Source organism: Ambystoma mexicanum, chromosome 7q (genome assembly GCF_040938575.1).
Source record: "Ambystoma mexicanum isolate Mex_15411 chromosome 7q, UKY_AmexF1_1, whole genome shotgun sequence".
NCBI classification, from domain to species: domain Eukaryota; kingdom Metazoa; phylum Chordata; class Amphibia; order Caudata; family Ambystomatidae; genus Ambystoma; species Ambystoma mexicanum.
Window position 1 is genome coordinate 303,659,681 of NC_090941.1, and position 16,873 is coordinate 303,676,553.

Below are 16,873 nucleotides of genomic sequence, written 5' to 3' on the forward strand. Positions count from 1 at the left end.
TGGGCACTTCTGAGGAGAATTTATCTCCCCAATGGATTTTGGATTTTCTCCCCGATATGAATGAAATCATCCATTTGATGGGCACTGGGGAATAGTTTGCTACGTTTTCAAGGACCCACTGTAGCTGCTTGTGGTCCAGCAAATCGAAAGCGGCACTTAAATCAAGCAGGACTAGTATACCTGTTTTGCCTTCGTCCCTGATGTTCAACATGTGGTCTGCAGGTCTATCATAGCCGTTTCTGTACTGTGGGTCGATCTAAAGCCGGATTGTTGTTTATGCAAAATGTCATTCTCTTCTACACATTTTTGTAGCTGGGCTGTCACAATCTTGTCCATGATCTTGAGAACATTGCAGTTTGTTATTGGCCGCAAGTTACTGGGTTCCTTGGGATCTTGACCTAGTGTTTTTTATCAATGGGATAACTAACTGTCTTGATGTTCTCTTGGATTATACCTTCTTTAAAAGATGCATTCACCATCTTCGTTAGTAATGGTGCAAAAATCTCTTTATTATCCAAGATGATTTTTGGAGGGAAAATGTTTTCTGCACAAGCCGACTGTTTCATGGATGTCAGCATTTTCAACATCTCTTCCGAACTTATTGACTGGGGATCAAACGTATCACTGCTATCTGGTAATTTAGACAGGGTGGCTAACTTTGGCTGGCATAGTGATAATGTTTGCGCAATGCGTATGCTTTCTCTTGCTTTGTTTATTTTATTGGCAAAGAATGATTGCACTTTGTTACAGTCTTCCTGTGATGGGGCAATAGGTGTAGATAGTGCCTTGGGTTTCTCAATCGATTTCACTATTTCAAATAGTTTACTAGATGAATTGGAGGCCTGGAAGATCTGGTCATTAAAAAAATATTTTTTGCCTCTGTAATGCTGTTTTTGTATTGTTTTTCTAGCTCTTTCCAATTATTCTTATTTTCTGTTGGGGACTTCTACTAGATGACCTCTTTCCTCCTTTTTTCCTTTTCAACTTCTTTAGTTCAGAGTTAAACAATTTTTGGTGGTTTTCGTTTGCTTTGATCAACTTATTTCTCAGAGGAGCTTCTTGGTCTAATAGTGTTTGCATGTGTGTGTTATATTTAGTAATAATCTCCTCACATGTGTCACCTGTGGGACTTTCTTCCAGAATGGTTTTGAGACCGGTTTCTAATTTAGCAGGGGTAATGTTCTTGTAATTTCTATTCAAGATTTTTACATGTGCATTGTCCTGTGTTAGTTGGTCATTTTTTAGGGTCATGGTGAAAGACACCTTACGGTGGTCGGTCCAGGCGCAGGGTACAGTTTTCCCTATGTGAGCGTCGATGTTGTGGGTAATTATCCAATCGAGTTGATTTCCTTTGTCTCTGGTGGGTTCAGAATTAAGTACTTGGTATGTGATGTTTGTTAGGGAGAATTCTCATTCTATGGCTAATTTCCCTTACCTATAGAGTCCCCCAGCAGCTTTGCTGGGTTTGAAGGGTTTTTTTTTTCTCCTGCTAAGAGTGTGACTCTTTTTCCCACTCTTAGGCATATTTGCTATGTGTGTTCTAGGCTATTTTTTGTGTTTAATGTCTATAGGGTTTATCTCACCCTCATCGGAACCATCTTTTTACACGTGTTACACAGCACCCTCAGTGCAGTGACACAGGGGTGTTGTAGCGGCCCCCAAACATAGACTCCATACCCTGGGACTGACTACTGTCTCCCAGGGCATGTAAAGTCCCAATTGACTTTACTAGTCAATTTTTATGAACTAAACCAGTACAACCCATCTTACTATGGAGGTACTGGGAAGGGTTAATAGTTTTTCCCTGGTGTTCATTTTCGAGAGGGTACCGTACAGTCCCTCTCTCAAAAGTTTCTGGCTGGTGGCAGTGGTTACTACCGAAAATATTGGACCACAAATATTTCCCTTTGGGATTTTCCCATTGTTCGATGCTACCATTTTTACTGACTTAAGCCTTGGTTGCTCGTCCAATCTACCATATAGAGATCCTCGGCTGGGGTGCTCTGTACCTCCCAACCATATAGAGGGCAGAAGTACAGATACCCCCCTCCAGTCTTTAAAATGGAATCTACGAAAGATGCCAATGGTGGAGAAATGAATTTACAGGTAAGTAACGTACCCCTTCTCAACATGCCCTTTGATGGCATTGAACTGTTTGGGATAAAGGCAAAAAAAAGTTAGTGAAATTAAAGACCTCAAAAGCCACAGTGAGATCCTTATGGTTAGCTCTCCAGCAGACCCAGCCTCAGACTTTTGCCACGTCCACCACGACTTTTAGTTTGAGTCGGATTTCCCTCTTTTAGTCCTTCGCCCCAATGGGGGAAATCGTACCGAACTAGCACAGTAAAAGCCTGCTGCGATTCTGCAACTGCGTCTACCGTAAGGCAAAAAAGAGTAACCAGCAGCACTAGGCGTGTGTAAAACCCACTCGACTGATGATTCAGAGGCATCAAAACATCTGTTGAAAAAGCAAAAAGGTCACATTTCGACAGAAAAACACCATAAAAAGACACACAGTCACACTCGATATGAAGAGGCCCATTCCCCTTTGTCCCAATCTCTTCTCAAAAAGAAAAGACCTAAAGAAAACCCTGAGGCAATTGTGTTCCCCTTAGCAGGAACAGCTAAAACAGGGACTGGGACAAAAGAGCGCTTTGAAGAAACAATGGACAAAGTTTCTTCTTTTGTAGATTTTATGAATGCATTGCCCATTCACAAAAAGACATTAGACTTGGCGATGTCTCAAACCTTAGAGACGGGCCCTTACCTAAGTCACCTCAATCCCTTTGTTCACCCACTACATTCACACATACAATCATGGACACCGCCCGTGACTCATTAAAAGTGAAGTATCAGGCATATCAGGACTTATTGTATGTAGACCAAGATGATCCTAGTCAAGATCCTGACAAATTTTACCATGATGACCCGGTTGTCACCATCATTGTCACTCCAGATGTTGCTGCACCTGAGAGTGGACATATATCTCCAATTGATGATTGGTTGTTGTACAACAAAGAATGCTCACCGTTTCCATATCCATACCAAAGAAACAGTAGTTGACATTACTGACTTCATTACTGACTTCATGGAAGACCCCCCTAAACGAAAAGACGCTCATCGGCCAGAGCATTATACAGTCTATAAAGAAAAGAATCAGCCAATCTCTTACTACACCTTCACTTACCAGAGCAGTAAACCCTAGAGTGGAGACAATATTTAGACCTTCTCCATCGAACCCTTTATACATTAGGGGACATGTCAAACCCAACTCCCTGGTAGTCGCCACTACCACAAAAAGAAAGCTAGTCTTCCACTCTGTACTTCAGAAGAACCCCCTAATAAGGAGTGCAAACGGCTATATACTTTAGGCAAACACATAACTACCTCTGGGGCGTACATAACTAGAATTGCAAACAATACCATTCTGCTTGCAAGTTACAATAATACACATTGGGATGAGGTGCTTAAGTGCCTGAACCTACTATAACTCACCATATCAAGATCTGTACAGAGGGTAAACCGGTGGCACAAAACATAATTAAAAATGTCTTAGACTCAACTGACACTTCGGGGAGAGTCATTGCTGAGGGAACCCTACTTTAACAACACTGGTGGCTCTTATCAGCATGCCAATTGAAGATGCGGTCCTGTTTGGAAAGGCAGTTGATGATCAACTTGAAACCACAAAAAAGGAACACGAGACGTTAATGACTTTAGGGCAGATTACAAATAAACCATATGTCCAAAGGGGCGTCTTCAACACGCAGCATACTTTTTGTAGGCAAGGGTTTAATAGATTCAACCAACCTGGATTTGGAAGTCTGGCTCCTTTTTCTACAGTCCCCATAATCAGTCTTCCTCTTATCAGTTGAACCAAGAGAGAGGGGTTTGCAGAGGAAAAGTGCAGGGCAGAGTTGCAGCCTCTACAGACTCAACTGCCCCTGCCAACAGATGCTACTCCAATTCATGTTCCCTCCCATGGATCCCCATTCGGGGGTCGCATAGCGCTATTCACTCAGCAATGGGAGGGGATAACAACAGATCGCTGGGTGCTCGCTTCAGTGGCCAATGGGTACTCAATCGAGTTCATCGAAACACCACACCACCACCCTCCCCATGTGTTAGGCAGAATCCTGTGCAGTTCCCTTGGGGACCACTGCAAAAAGATGAAGACTACAAGAGTAAGCAGTAAACCCAATTGGTGGCAGTCTGCACCACCCAGATTTACCTGGTAGCTGTGGCTGAGCAGTCGGACTTCTCTCAAGAAGAGTAAGGCAGTATACAGAGGATACACAATAGCGCCAAAAACACAGTAGAACAAGCGAACACTGACCAGAGCTTTGTATCAAAAGTATATAATTATTTATTTAACACACACTTTAGAAAATACACTAGCACTATTAATCAAAGCAAGTTCAAAACACAATCAGAAAAGTCTACACACCTCCCTTAAGCATTATTTAGACAAGTCTAAGTTAAAACACCACTTTTTGTCAAAACAGAGGTGAGCGCGTAACTTAGATGGCTCTCCAATAATTAAATAAAAGGGAGAGAAAAAGGCCGGTCATAAAGATAAAAGAGTTCCCAACACTTTTAAGAGACAAAAAACAAGTTAGTGAAGGCAGAGTCTACTGTAGAGCCAAAGTTCATAGGCCAGGCCCACTTTAAATGGAGCAAGGCGAAATGTGCCCAAGATCACACAGTTTAGCAATGCATTCAAGTCTTTGTAGAAATGTTGAAAAGAGGTTGGGGTGATTCAAAAGACACAGAAGGTCTGGGGGCCAACCCAGTTGGAAAGCCAAGGATTTAAGGGTCACCTTTAGCAATCTGAAGAAAGGGTGGCCAGGCAGAACACAGTACCTTAAAGAGTGAGGAAGCTCCAGCGGTGGCAGTTGTTCCTGGCAGCGGGTGCAGTTTGTGGTTTCATCCAGGGGAAGAGAGGACCTCGTCGAAGAGGAAACGTGGAGTCGTTGCAATGCCCAGGGAAGAAACCAGCCACGGAGTTTGTCGGTTAAAAGGTGTGTTCCTGGTATTCGCGGTCACAGTGGTGAAACTTGGCTATCCGGCTGCCGGGGTGCTTGGCACAGGCGATTCGACCAAGAGACGTCCTGGAAGGCGAAATGGCGAACTGGTTGATCCCACCAGCTCAGAGGGAGAAGACTCTTCAGAAGATCTCCTCTTGTCGTCGGGAAAGTGGTGAGGTTGTTGCAGCAGGGCTCCACCGGTGGTGTCGTCGTTGCTATCTTTAACATTGCACCAAAAAGTGGTGCGTTGAAAATCAATGGGAAAATCCCATATGAAATATTCCGGTGAAATATTTTGCGTGGTAACCACTGCCACCAGCCAGAAACTCGACAAGGCGGACTTGACAGTGCCCCCTTGAAAACAGACCTAGGGGCAATCGAATTAACCCCTTCCAGTACTTCCACAATATGATGGTTTGTACTGGTTCTGTTCACAATTTTGGACTAGTAAAGCCAATGGTGACTTTGCATGCCCTGGGAGACAGTAGTCAGTCCCAGGGTATGGAGTCTGTTTGGGGGTCACTATGACACCCCTGTGTTACTGCACTGAGGGTGCTGTGTAACACATACACAAAAACAGATGATACCCTATGGAGTAAAAAAACCCATAGCCCATAAGCACACAAGAAGTCAAAGACATACCTCAAATTATGCCTAAGAGTGGGAGGAAAAGGAGTCTCGCTCTTAGCAGGAGAAAAAAACAAACCCCAAAAATCCAGCAAAGCTGCTGGGGGACTCACTAGGTTTGGGAAATTAGCCTTATAAGAGAATTCTCCCTAACACCATGCAAGAAGGATGTCTTCAGAACATTTTCTTATCCTACAGGAGGAGATTCAAACATTACTGGAAAAATGAGCAATAGAGCTGGTACCACCTCTAGTGGAAGATCAAGGTTTTTATTCAGTGTACTTCTTTGTTCCAAAGAAACATCTGACAAGCTCCCAGTTCTGAACCTACACCCTGCAAACATGTATGTCAAGCCACATACATTCAGGGTGACTACTCTGCAGGAGGGAATTCCCCTGCTAAAACAAGGGGATTACTTGGCAACAGTGGACATGAAAGATGCATACTTTCATATTTCAATGTTGAAAGCGCACAAAAAATATGAGAGTTTCAAAGTGGGAGATAAACACCACCAATTCAAGGTGCTACCATTCGGCATATCCTCAACCCCCATGGTGTTTACAAAGGTCCTAGCAGTAGTGGCTGCACACTTATGAAGGCAGTCCATTCCGGTGTACCTTTACTTAGATGACTGGCTAATAGCAGGAGATACACCTCAAATGTGTCGGCAGAACACCCAGCAAAGAGTCAACCTACTGTTCCGATTAGGATCCTCCATCAAAGAGAAAAAGTCAAGTCTAGTGCCCAATCAAGTAAAACAGCTTCTGGGAGCACTAATTCGAACAAACAGTTTGATCTTTTCTTTCAATGAGAGGGTACAAAACATGTTTTTTCAAACTCCTCAGTACATAGCTGGTTGTCGGGTAAATGTGCAAAAGGCAATGTGCCTTCTAAGAATGATGGCTTCCTGCATTTATCTAGTGCCACATGCCCGACTGCAGATGCGTCCAATGTAAGAGTGGCAGACGGAACAATGGTCGCAAGCAATCGTTCTATGGGATGATCTAGTGGTGGTTTCAAAACCTCTGGATCAATCGCTGCAGTGGTGGTCCAAAAACAATCTTTTAAAGGGAAACCCTTTCAGCACACCAGTTATCTAAGCGACTCTTAATACAGACACATCCCTAACAGAGTGGGGAACACCCTTTCTCCATCACACTGCACATGGGGTGTGGACACAAGCCTTAACTAAGAAACATATCAAACTTCTAGAACTACTAGCAGTCTCCAAAGCACTTCAAGCTTTCAGTCCAGAGCTAGTACACAAGACAGTCCTGATTCTAACAGACAGCACCACAGCCATGTTCTACAAAAACAAACAGGAGGGAGCATATTCTCCAGGGCTGTCCAAACTACCCCTGAACATTTGGCTGTGAGAACTAAAACCCAACAGGTTTCTCCTGGCACAACATGTTCCAGGGGAACTGAATTCTCTGGAAGACGTACTAAGCAGAAGTACAGTGCTAACCTCGGAACACGAGTGGCAACTAAACATAAGACTTGCTACACAAACTAGCGGTTCCCAGAAATTAGCCTCTTCGCTACACAAGAGAATGCACAATGCTTAGGCTGCGTGTCCAGATTTTCCCAAACAGAATCCAAGAGGAATGCACTACTAATGAATTGGTCAGGGAAATTTGCATATGCCCCCCCACCCCACCCTTCTTCTCTGCAAAATAGTCCACAAGCTACAGCGGGAACTAGTAACACTTACCTTGATAGCGCCAATGTGGGCACGACAGACTGTCATGACCCTTGCCCCTGGCCCTCACTGGCAAGTCAGCCTTCCAGTTAGGGCCAGGTCAAAGGCCTTAAAACCTCATCCAAGACTCTGAGTCAGTCCTGGCGCCTTTGGCACCACGCTCATAACCATCATGAAGACCAACATTAGAATGGGACTATTTAACTTGGTGGGGTGGGGGAGAATTCAGCTAACATGGAGCCACACACATAGCTCAGTTACAAGGAACTGAGCTATGCGGTCTAGTCTTTTGGGTGTGGCAGGCCTGGGACTACTTTACCTGGACTACTTTCCGTGAGGCAGGCCTGGGACTATTTTACCTGGACTACTTTACCTGAGACTATTTAAACCACACCCAAACAGCAGAACATGCTTTGCGTTTTTCTGCTGTGGGCAGCGTAACGCTCACCGTGTCCAGTTCTTTGATGCCAGCTTACCTGAAACCAAGGACCTGCAGAGAGAGAAAGAACACTACGAAACTTACCTGGAACAGTATCCTGTCTTCGATCCACCGCTGACTTCAGTTCCACTCACCTGAAGGAACGAACTCCATCATCCGGCACCGCATGTATTCTGGAATACCATAACCTGGAAAGAGGAGAAAGAAAGACAGCATTAGTAAGCGTTTAGTCACGTTTCCTCCCGAATGAAGAAAGCCACACAATTCTTACCTGGGTAGTCATCTCCTGGTCAGTATCATTGCTGGAACATTACGGCGCTCGGCGAGGAACATCGCAACCTGCAAGGAGAGAAAAGACAAAGGTTAGCAATATAAAAGGCGAAACAGCGCCGCGCATCGCGCGTTACTCACAGGACAGCATCGAGCACACCGCACTTTCGACCTACCGGCCCATGCTCATCTTCAAACTGCATGACAACACCAAAATACCTTTCCATACCTAAAAGGAATGAAGAAAGACATTATTATTCGAACTAAGAGGAACATAAGAACTGCATATAAAGACTGTAAAGAAGCAAACCTACAGAGTTGCAGCAGGCCTGGATTCCCACAGGGGGCTTGCACCAGTGAAGTAACTTGGTCGCTGCTCGCCCCCCACATCTACGCTCCCTGAGGAGCAGGACGGAGAATCCACCTCTTACAATATTAAGGTGAGGAGAAGGCCCAAGGGGGAGCAAGAAATTGAGGCCAAGGAAGGTTGGAAAGCATAAAGACAATCTGGTATTGAATCCAGCTCTCCTATATTGCAGACCCATCTTTAACCAGAGGCCTTACGAAGGGACAGGGAGAGGGTTCGAGAGTGCAAATCATCCAACCAGGGCTTGGTGGCGTCCCCGTGGATACCAGGTGAGCGTAACACAGACATGGTTCTCACAACTACAAATTATGTCTTTGTCCTCCCATGAACCCACCATGCCCATCCAACATGTCACAGAATCAAAGGACCACATTTCACCCATTCCCTCAAACATTGAATTTAGCAGCCTGGCTCTTGAGGTCATAGAATTTGGTCACTTAAAAGTAGAGAACAAACGTGCATGGACATTCTAAAAGAGCGCGTAAGCCAAACACAAGACATTGTTATTTCAACAAATGGAACCATTTTGTGTTATAGTGCAAAGCATGTACAGTCAATCCAATTGCGTGTTCACCCTCAAATATATTACACAATCTACCAAATCTGTTATAGTCAGGCTTAGTCTTCAACTTAATAAAAGTACATTTCGCTGTTCTCTCAGCATACACCACTTCACAAAACAGAGTTCCATGATTGAAAGTGCCTGTAGTTAAAGCTTTTATGGAAGGGGTCAAAAAATGACACCCTCCCATTTCTAGTCCTACTCCCGACTGTACTTACAGGGCTCATGGGTGCCCCTTTTGAGCCCATGCAAGACAGCTTTTATGGTGGCTATTACATCTATCCGAAGCGTTAGTGAACTGCAAGCTGTGAGGGGTCAGAAATGCAAGACTGACACAAAGTTGTAGTTTTCTCAATGTTTGCCATTTTATTAAAATTAAAAGGGGGTGAGATAAACGCCTATCTGTCCATATCCATAGTGATGAGGAATCTGTGGGAGGAGCCATCAATCAGAAAAATCCTTACACCAGGTAAGTAATTTGTTCTTCTAATGGAGAGCATCCTCTCACAGATTGCCCATCTTAGATAGCCATAGGCATTTGACGTCTTTCTGGAGGTTGAAGAGAGAAGAAGCATATAAATCGAGCCAGCAAATTTGAAGGCTTGTTTAACTGAGCATCCTGAGAGGCCACATAATCAAGGCAGTATTTCTTTGTGTAGGTGTGTTGATTTATTTTTTATTTATTTTATTTGTAACCTGCTAGAAGATGAGCATGATAGCGCAAAACATGACAGAACACATACGCAACAAAGATTAACCACAAGAAGCAGACGACAGAGAAGATAGGTTCTATGGAAGATGTACAGAGTCATATTATTGGGCAGACATTATTCAAATACATGTGTTTTCAGTCTGCTCTTGAAGAGTTGCAGATGAGTACATGACCTCAAATTTAGCGGAAGCAAGTTCCGCGTAAAGATCTATGCTCCACGTAGGACAAATGTACTCTCAGCGTTTCTAGAAGACTGCTGTTGTAAGAGCTCAGTACTCTACGCGTCGATGGGCGTGAGATACGACTGGCCAGATACTTTGGGGCTTGCCCTGAGAGACATTTATGTGCAATGCACATCACACGATAGATGATCCGGCTACGAATGGGGAGCCAATGTAATGCTCTCCTAGCCGATGTAACATGATTTCTCCTTTGTAGCCCTGCCACAATGTGCACAGCCTTATTTTGGATCACCTGCAGCTGGGTCAGATCTGGCTTGGAAATACCCAACAGTAGACTAAAGCAATAATCAATCTTGGCACCGATAATGGCACGAGCCACTGTGTCACAATTTTATGAAGACAGAAAGGGCTGTAACTGTGCTAGAAGTTTAAGATGATAAAGTGTGCTGCAGACAAGACAAATTGACCTGACTTTTCATGGGCAATTCCTGATCCAATATCACACCCAGTGTCTTGACCTTACTCTGGGTATAAATAACACAGTCTGCAATTTTGAATGATATATATTTTGCTGTGAGTGTTTTGAAATGCGTTGCCGTACCCAGAATCATAAGTTCGGTCTTTGAACTATTGAGGGCTAGTTTATTTACTTGAATCCATGCCTGGAAAATTTTGTAGATGGAATTTAGTAAGGCGGCGTCACACCCATAATCACCAGTCATGGGCACAAGACACTGTGTATCATCCTCATAGTTCGTGTACACCACAGCCAGTTTACCTAGTTGTTCAAATAGAGGAATCATGAAGATGTTAGAGTGTAGATGCCACGCATGAGCACTGTGGGACCCCACATACAATGGAAAACTCCCCAGCCCTGATGTTGTCAGAAAAAACCCTAGCCCTACGATCCGCGAGGAAAAAAGTCACCCATTCCATCGCTGGCTCAAAAATGCGCAGATGTTCGTAACCTTTCTGCCAGAATAGCATGATCCACAAGATCGAGCGCGGCAGAGAGATCCAAAAGCATAAGCATCGTAGTGTTGCCCTCTGCCATAGTTTGCATTATATTAGTCTTAAGCTCTAGTAGGGTACTGTGGGCTTTTCGTAAAACCTGATTCTTATTTGGACCCCAAAATATCAGGAGCGGCCAGGAAGGCTTCAATCTGAAGATGAGCCACCTTGTCTAAAATCTTCAGCAGATAGGGCACGTTCGTGATTGGGTGATAATTGCCCACTATACCAGGATCAAGAGAGGGCTTGTGTGTGAGCCCAGATCACAGCCTGACAAATTTCTAGCACAGTGACACACTTTTCAGAGCTGTAGTAGCAGCAGCACCATTTGAATAATGAGTATGGAGACGTCACATGATATTACTTCTGCTAATTTATAGCATTGAGTAATGCACAACACTTGCTATCTCCAGATGGTCTGTGTGAATATGGTAGAGCCCTGCCTAGCTGCTGCAAATGCTACAAACACCTGAGCATCTGGTCTAAAGCCCTTTGATCTGGTCCCTTAAAAACTGGGAAGACCTTCCTTCAAGGAGTGTGTCGGAAGGTTGTACACAGGCAGATTAACCTTTTGGCCAAGATGAAATTCACAAAACACTTTTGGAAGGAAAGGCGGTCTAACCTGCAAAGTGATTTTATCCTTGGTTGACTGTCTTGAACGTCAACGGTGGTCAGAGGACAAGAATTTAGCGGCTCAAATGGGGAGCCCATGAGGAATGTTAACATCAAATTTGAGTCCCAAGAGGGCATGATAAACTGTTTTGCGGGAAAATAAATTAACTAGCCCTTTATGAAACGGGATGACAGTCTGAATTCAAAAATAGGAACCCTATTCCAGTGTCCTTTTCTGAATAAAGAGATGGCTGCTGTTATGAAAGATTACTCTTTTTTGCATATTTTCCTCCATAGTTTCCACACCACAGAATGGTAACTTGTGATGCCTAGGTCGCTTGCATCCTACAATTTTCCAGCACACATGGTTGGCCTGAGGAGTGTTGAAGAGCACAATTATACCCCTTTATAAGGGCCCATCCTCTGCATCTGGCCTTGCTTCTTCTATAACAGTACTGCTGTTAGCAGTAGTTCCAGGCCCCACTTTGTCAGATTCAATCCGTGAATTTGCTGAAGGCTCATCCAGTATGAGCATATTAATGTGGTGGTCAGCCAGCACCTAGTTGTTTTGCCCTGAGAACCACCCACCAAAGTATAGGTCACCTTTGTAAATGGGTATTATATGCATCGAGCACATTAGCTCAACACGTTACTGCATATTATTCGGCTGTAGAGATTTACATCATTTTCTGTGACTCAAGCTCAGTGTCTTTATTAAGTACAATTGAAGCTAGTAATTGAATTAGAGGGGCACAGACAATCAAATGTCCGAATTCACAGAAACCTTATTGTGTCCATGTTGCTCTAGAGGATAAGATAATCTCTTTCACAATGCAAGTCTGTTTTTCTATGAATGATGTAAAGAAAGAGGACCATAGTTTGATTTAACCTTTAAAATACTATTTTGTGCATGAAAAAATATTGATTTTTCCTCTAGGATCTTTCAGTAACTTGCGTCTTAACTTCTGTTTCTTACTTTGAATTGTATATGCGAGAACAGACTAAACGCTATTATATTTTTTTCTCTAGGCCCCGTCTGATGCAGACCTTAAGGAACACATGGTTGGAATCATATTCAGCAGGAGTAAGCTGACAAATTTACAGAAGCAGGTGTGTTTAAAAAGAATATTTTAGCTTCCTTCCACAAAACTATAAATATTACATAAGTACTTATAGTAAATGCTGCATTAATAGAGCACTGATATGTTGTTATTGTATGTTTTGAAAGTGAATGGTTTCTCATATCCTGCTTATGACCTTTTTGGCTGGTTAGGTGTGTGCCCACATAGTCCAGGCCATCCGTATGGAAGCAACACGTGTCCGTGAGGAATGGGAGCATGCAATCTCCAGCAAGGAGAATGCCAACTCGCAGCCGAATGATGAAGATGCCTCCTCTGATGCATACTGCTTTGAGCTGCTTTCCATGGTGCTGGCATTGAGTGGGTCTAATGTGGGCAGGCAATACCTGGCTCAGCAACATACATTACTCCAAGATCTTTTCTCACTACTGCACACTGCCTCACCCAGGGTGCAACGACAAGTGAGTATTTACATTGTTTCTAACAAATTCTAAAAAATAACACTTTCTTTGGAGCCTAACCTTCTCTTGGTCATGAGATTATCAATATCGAGAAAGATACGAGAGGGATGGGTAAGGGGAATAGTCAGGCAAGAATTAGAATTACTTGAAAGATTTGGTCCACCAATGCTCAGTCAGATTAGAAATGTTCCAGATCAGACAGCTCTGAGAGCCTCTCATGACATACATTCTGCGGTTATTCCAGTGACGTGCCGATAGAAACATTAATTGTGTCCTTTATTTCCAGTTGTCAAGCTTTTGGAATTGTCTTAGGAGAATACACCAAATTAAAAAGTGCTATCTATTTTCTTTTTTCATTTCTAGTGACTTGTTTAGTGTTTTGAGATTTGTTGGAATGCTTTCTGAAAGTATCTGCCATTTCTCCTACGTCCCATCCCCTTTCCTCCATACTGTTTGGGCGTCCCTCCATAGAGACAGGACCGGAACCTTTTTTCTACCAAAAGAGTATTTCCTCTTTAAATTTACAGGCACGCGTAGGTGATGCTACAGGTAAGACCAAGCCTCCATAGCTCCAAACTTTGCCACCTGGCCTCAGTCCCCTTTTCCACACTGACTGGATCGGACCTTCTTCCTGCAGGCTCCACAGTTTACAGTTTCAGCTTCCCTACTACTTTTTTCAATTTCTACCAGCCTCCGGTGCCTCGTCTGCCCTGGAGCATGTTGGCGCAAACGGTTTTCAGCACGTGTTCCTCCTGCCAGAGTTGCTTTCCTGCGTTGGATTCACATGTGCTCTTTCACCAGTGTTTAGGCACGGATCATCAGTGGGAAGATTGCGTGGCCTGTCACGCCCTGGCGCTGTGCTCACTGGAGGGAGATCTCATCGGCATTACCCCCCCCCCCCCCAGACCATCTGAAGGACTTTGTGCGACGCAGAAGCAAGGCACGCCAGGTAAGCACAAACTTCTTTTCTCAAGCACCCCGCAAGGGGGATTCCACCGAGCGTGAGGGGTTCTGAGGGCCGTTGCACCAGCCAACATCTCGAGACTCCTAGAGTTACTGATCCCTCGGACCATCGGGCCCCCGGGTCCTCCCAAGATGGGCTGAGGGGCAACAACGGCCTGATACAGGGACACGTCCTGAGGGGCACACATACTCTCACACTGGACCGAGGCCTGAGGAGATGCCTTTACGTTAAACTATCGGATGAAAGCCTAACGGCACCAAGCCTACCAGGGGTCCTCCCGAGGTCGTATCCAGCACTGAGCTACCGTTCGAGGGCCCTTTGGGGTCTGAGGACTCAGGCTATATGCCGGACAGTATCTTCCCATGCATTCCTGATAAATCCTCCACAAGCAAAAAGGCAGAGTGTGACCAGATGGCTCCGGGCCATGACGTATCTCCCAACGAGCATAACATCCCTACTGCCAGCGGCTCCTCAGGGCAACCTTGACGCCATGGAGGCCGGATTTCACCCCTAGGGTAAAATGGTCTGCCGCTCAAGCGCAGTGAAGCACAGCATACCCCACCATGTCCACCACACAACAGGACTCGGCAAAGGCATACGGCCCACGGCCAATTCCGGCGGAAGTCCACACTGCTCCGGCCCCTTCGTTACCACCTCATTGTGAGGACCCCTTCTTTGATCGTTTTATGGGGCTCATGAGGTCCCAGCAGTTGACATGCCTCCTTAAATCTTTAAAGAGGTGGTCCCCTTGCCTCTGCCTTCACAGCAGGAGGTGCCAGCTACACCCACACTGGTGCAGGCTCAACCTACTCCTTCAGGAGACTGACGGGCCCCAGCCGAGAGCACCAAGCTAAGGGTGCATCTTGCCCACAGGCACAAGCAGAGCCTATCCCGGTCCGTGTTTCAGGGGCCTAAGGGGATGCGCCATGGCCGAGGCGGGGGCAGCACAAGCAGGAAGACACAGATGACTAGGATGTGGAGGCCTCAGCTTCAGTCTAGGCCTTCCATGACCTCATGGAAGGACTAGCTGAATGTTTGGGGGTACCTGCCCCGCAGAAAGAGCAGCCAGAGTCTGGCATGCTGGTACAGGTGCTGGCACTCAGGGAACACAGCAATTAGGGCATACCTTTACAAAAGGATGTGTCTGTGCTAGCGACATAGGGCTGGCTCAAGCCCTACTCTGCGCAGCCAGTGAAAGAGACTGGACGCCAAAAACAGACAGGTGGAGGGCGAGTCCATGCTCCTCTCCTCACAGCCACATTCAACTGTAATTGCAGCAGTGTCATTGTACACTAAGCCACAGACCTCAGGGGCATTAGGCTCTTCCGCTGCAGCCCTCCTTGGCAAGGAAGACAAGTGGTTGAAGGTTTATGGAAGGTTGGCTATTCAAATTCAGGCCTTCACCTCAGCCATGCAAACACGGATGCTATCTTGGCAGCCGCCAATCAAATGTTGTGGAGGGAAATCGCTGACTTCCTACCAGACCTCTCTCTCAATAGGCATGCCGTGTTCAAGGCAGGACTGGCAGAAGCAAAAGTAGTGGCACTGGACTTGCTGTAATCAACCGTGGAACACAATGACACAGCATCAAGAGGAATATGCTTGACAACAGAACTGTGGTGAGCAGCATGGTTGCATGCCACTACATTCACCACAGATGTGCAAGAGCGTATCCTGGATCTCTTTCAAAGGGACAGAGCTCCTCCACAGATGAGGATCTCGATAAAAAGACCAGCTCCCAGATGGCAAAATCAATTGCAATGTTGACCAAGCCCGCAACAAAGCCTTTTGGAACAGGTCTTTCTGAGGCTTCAGGGGCTTCCAGGACCGCAGGTCCAGTCTGCCAGACATGTCGCCTAATTCACAGAGACGCTGGCACTACAGACCAACCCAAAAGGGTTCTTCAAACTGATTGCCAGTCTGCCACAGATTCCTCATCAGATAAATATCCATTGCAGCGCCAGCTGCTCGGAAAACCTTTGGACAGGGGGCGTAGTGCACCTCAGCTCGGCCGTCGATTCATCTTGCCTCGGTCGTCAGCTCCGGATGTGATGTTGGTCGTTGTACATGAACTGCGTAACTACACCCCTGTACCTCAGTTCCTTTTTCCTGCACGCTTAACATGCTTCTCAAGGAACACTGCCCTCAATAGCTTTTTAATTTGCTGAATTTGTCTCAAAATTTTTGATGCGAGTTCGAGTCATATCTGTGCCCAAGGTATCCGCGTTCAAACACTGCCGGGACTGCAGCTCCAAGATGTCCATTACGGACCCGCATGACATCTGCGTGTGGTGCTTTGGCACCAGTCACGACACAGAGGGCTGTGGTTCCTGCAGAAAAATGAACCCGAAAGTCCCTCAGGGAACGGGCAGTGAAACTCGGGGTCGGCTGACATCCTACAAAATCTCTGCTGCGGTCGACCGTTCAATGGTCAGAAGCTGAGACTGAGGCCTACTCCTTAGGAGGAAAGACACAAAAAAAAGTCAAAGAAGAGGTCACACTGCCATAGTCACTCCTCTTCCTCCCATAAGCAAAGGCGACGCCATCAGCACAGACACAGACCAGATTCTTCAGACACTTCCGGGAAGCTTTCGGCAGAGCCAACATCCAGGGCTGAGTGGGAGGCTTTTAAGGAACAAATGTTAGACATGTTCTGTAAAGCAGCTGCGGAAACGGGTGACCCCTCGATGCAGCAGACCCCAGTGGCTCCTAATAACCCCAGCCCCAAATTGACCACCGTTACGACATCGGCAGCCGCAGAGCTGTCGGGCTCGGCGCAGAGTAAAGTTGGGCCACCTTCAGCGCCAATATTAGCCAGTTCTCCCCTAGCATTGAAGCACATTTTCGGCACCGCTCGG

General features: G+C 45.6%; 1 protein-coding gene across 12 annotated transcripts in view; it reads left to right on the forward strand.

The window, feature by feature from the left end:
* The window catches only part of MYCBP2 (MYC binding protein 2), a 3,160,061-nt gene that overhangs the window by 2,896,931 nt on the left and 246,257 nt on the right, over positions 1-16,873 (forward strand). For all 12 annotated transcript variants that reach the window (XM_069639721.1, XM_069639717.1, XM_069639718.1 and 9 more), the window contains 2 exons: positions 12,541-12,621; positions 12,785-13,051. In XM_069639721.1, coding sequence (XP_069495822.1) covers positions 12,541-12,621; positions 12,785-13,051 — 348 coding nt within the window. The remainder of the gene's footprint in view (positions 1-12,540; positions 12,622-12,784; positions 13,052-16,873) is intronic.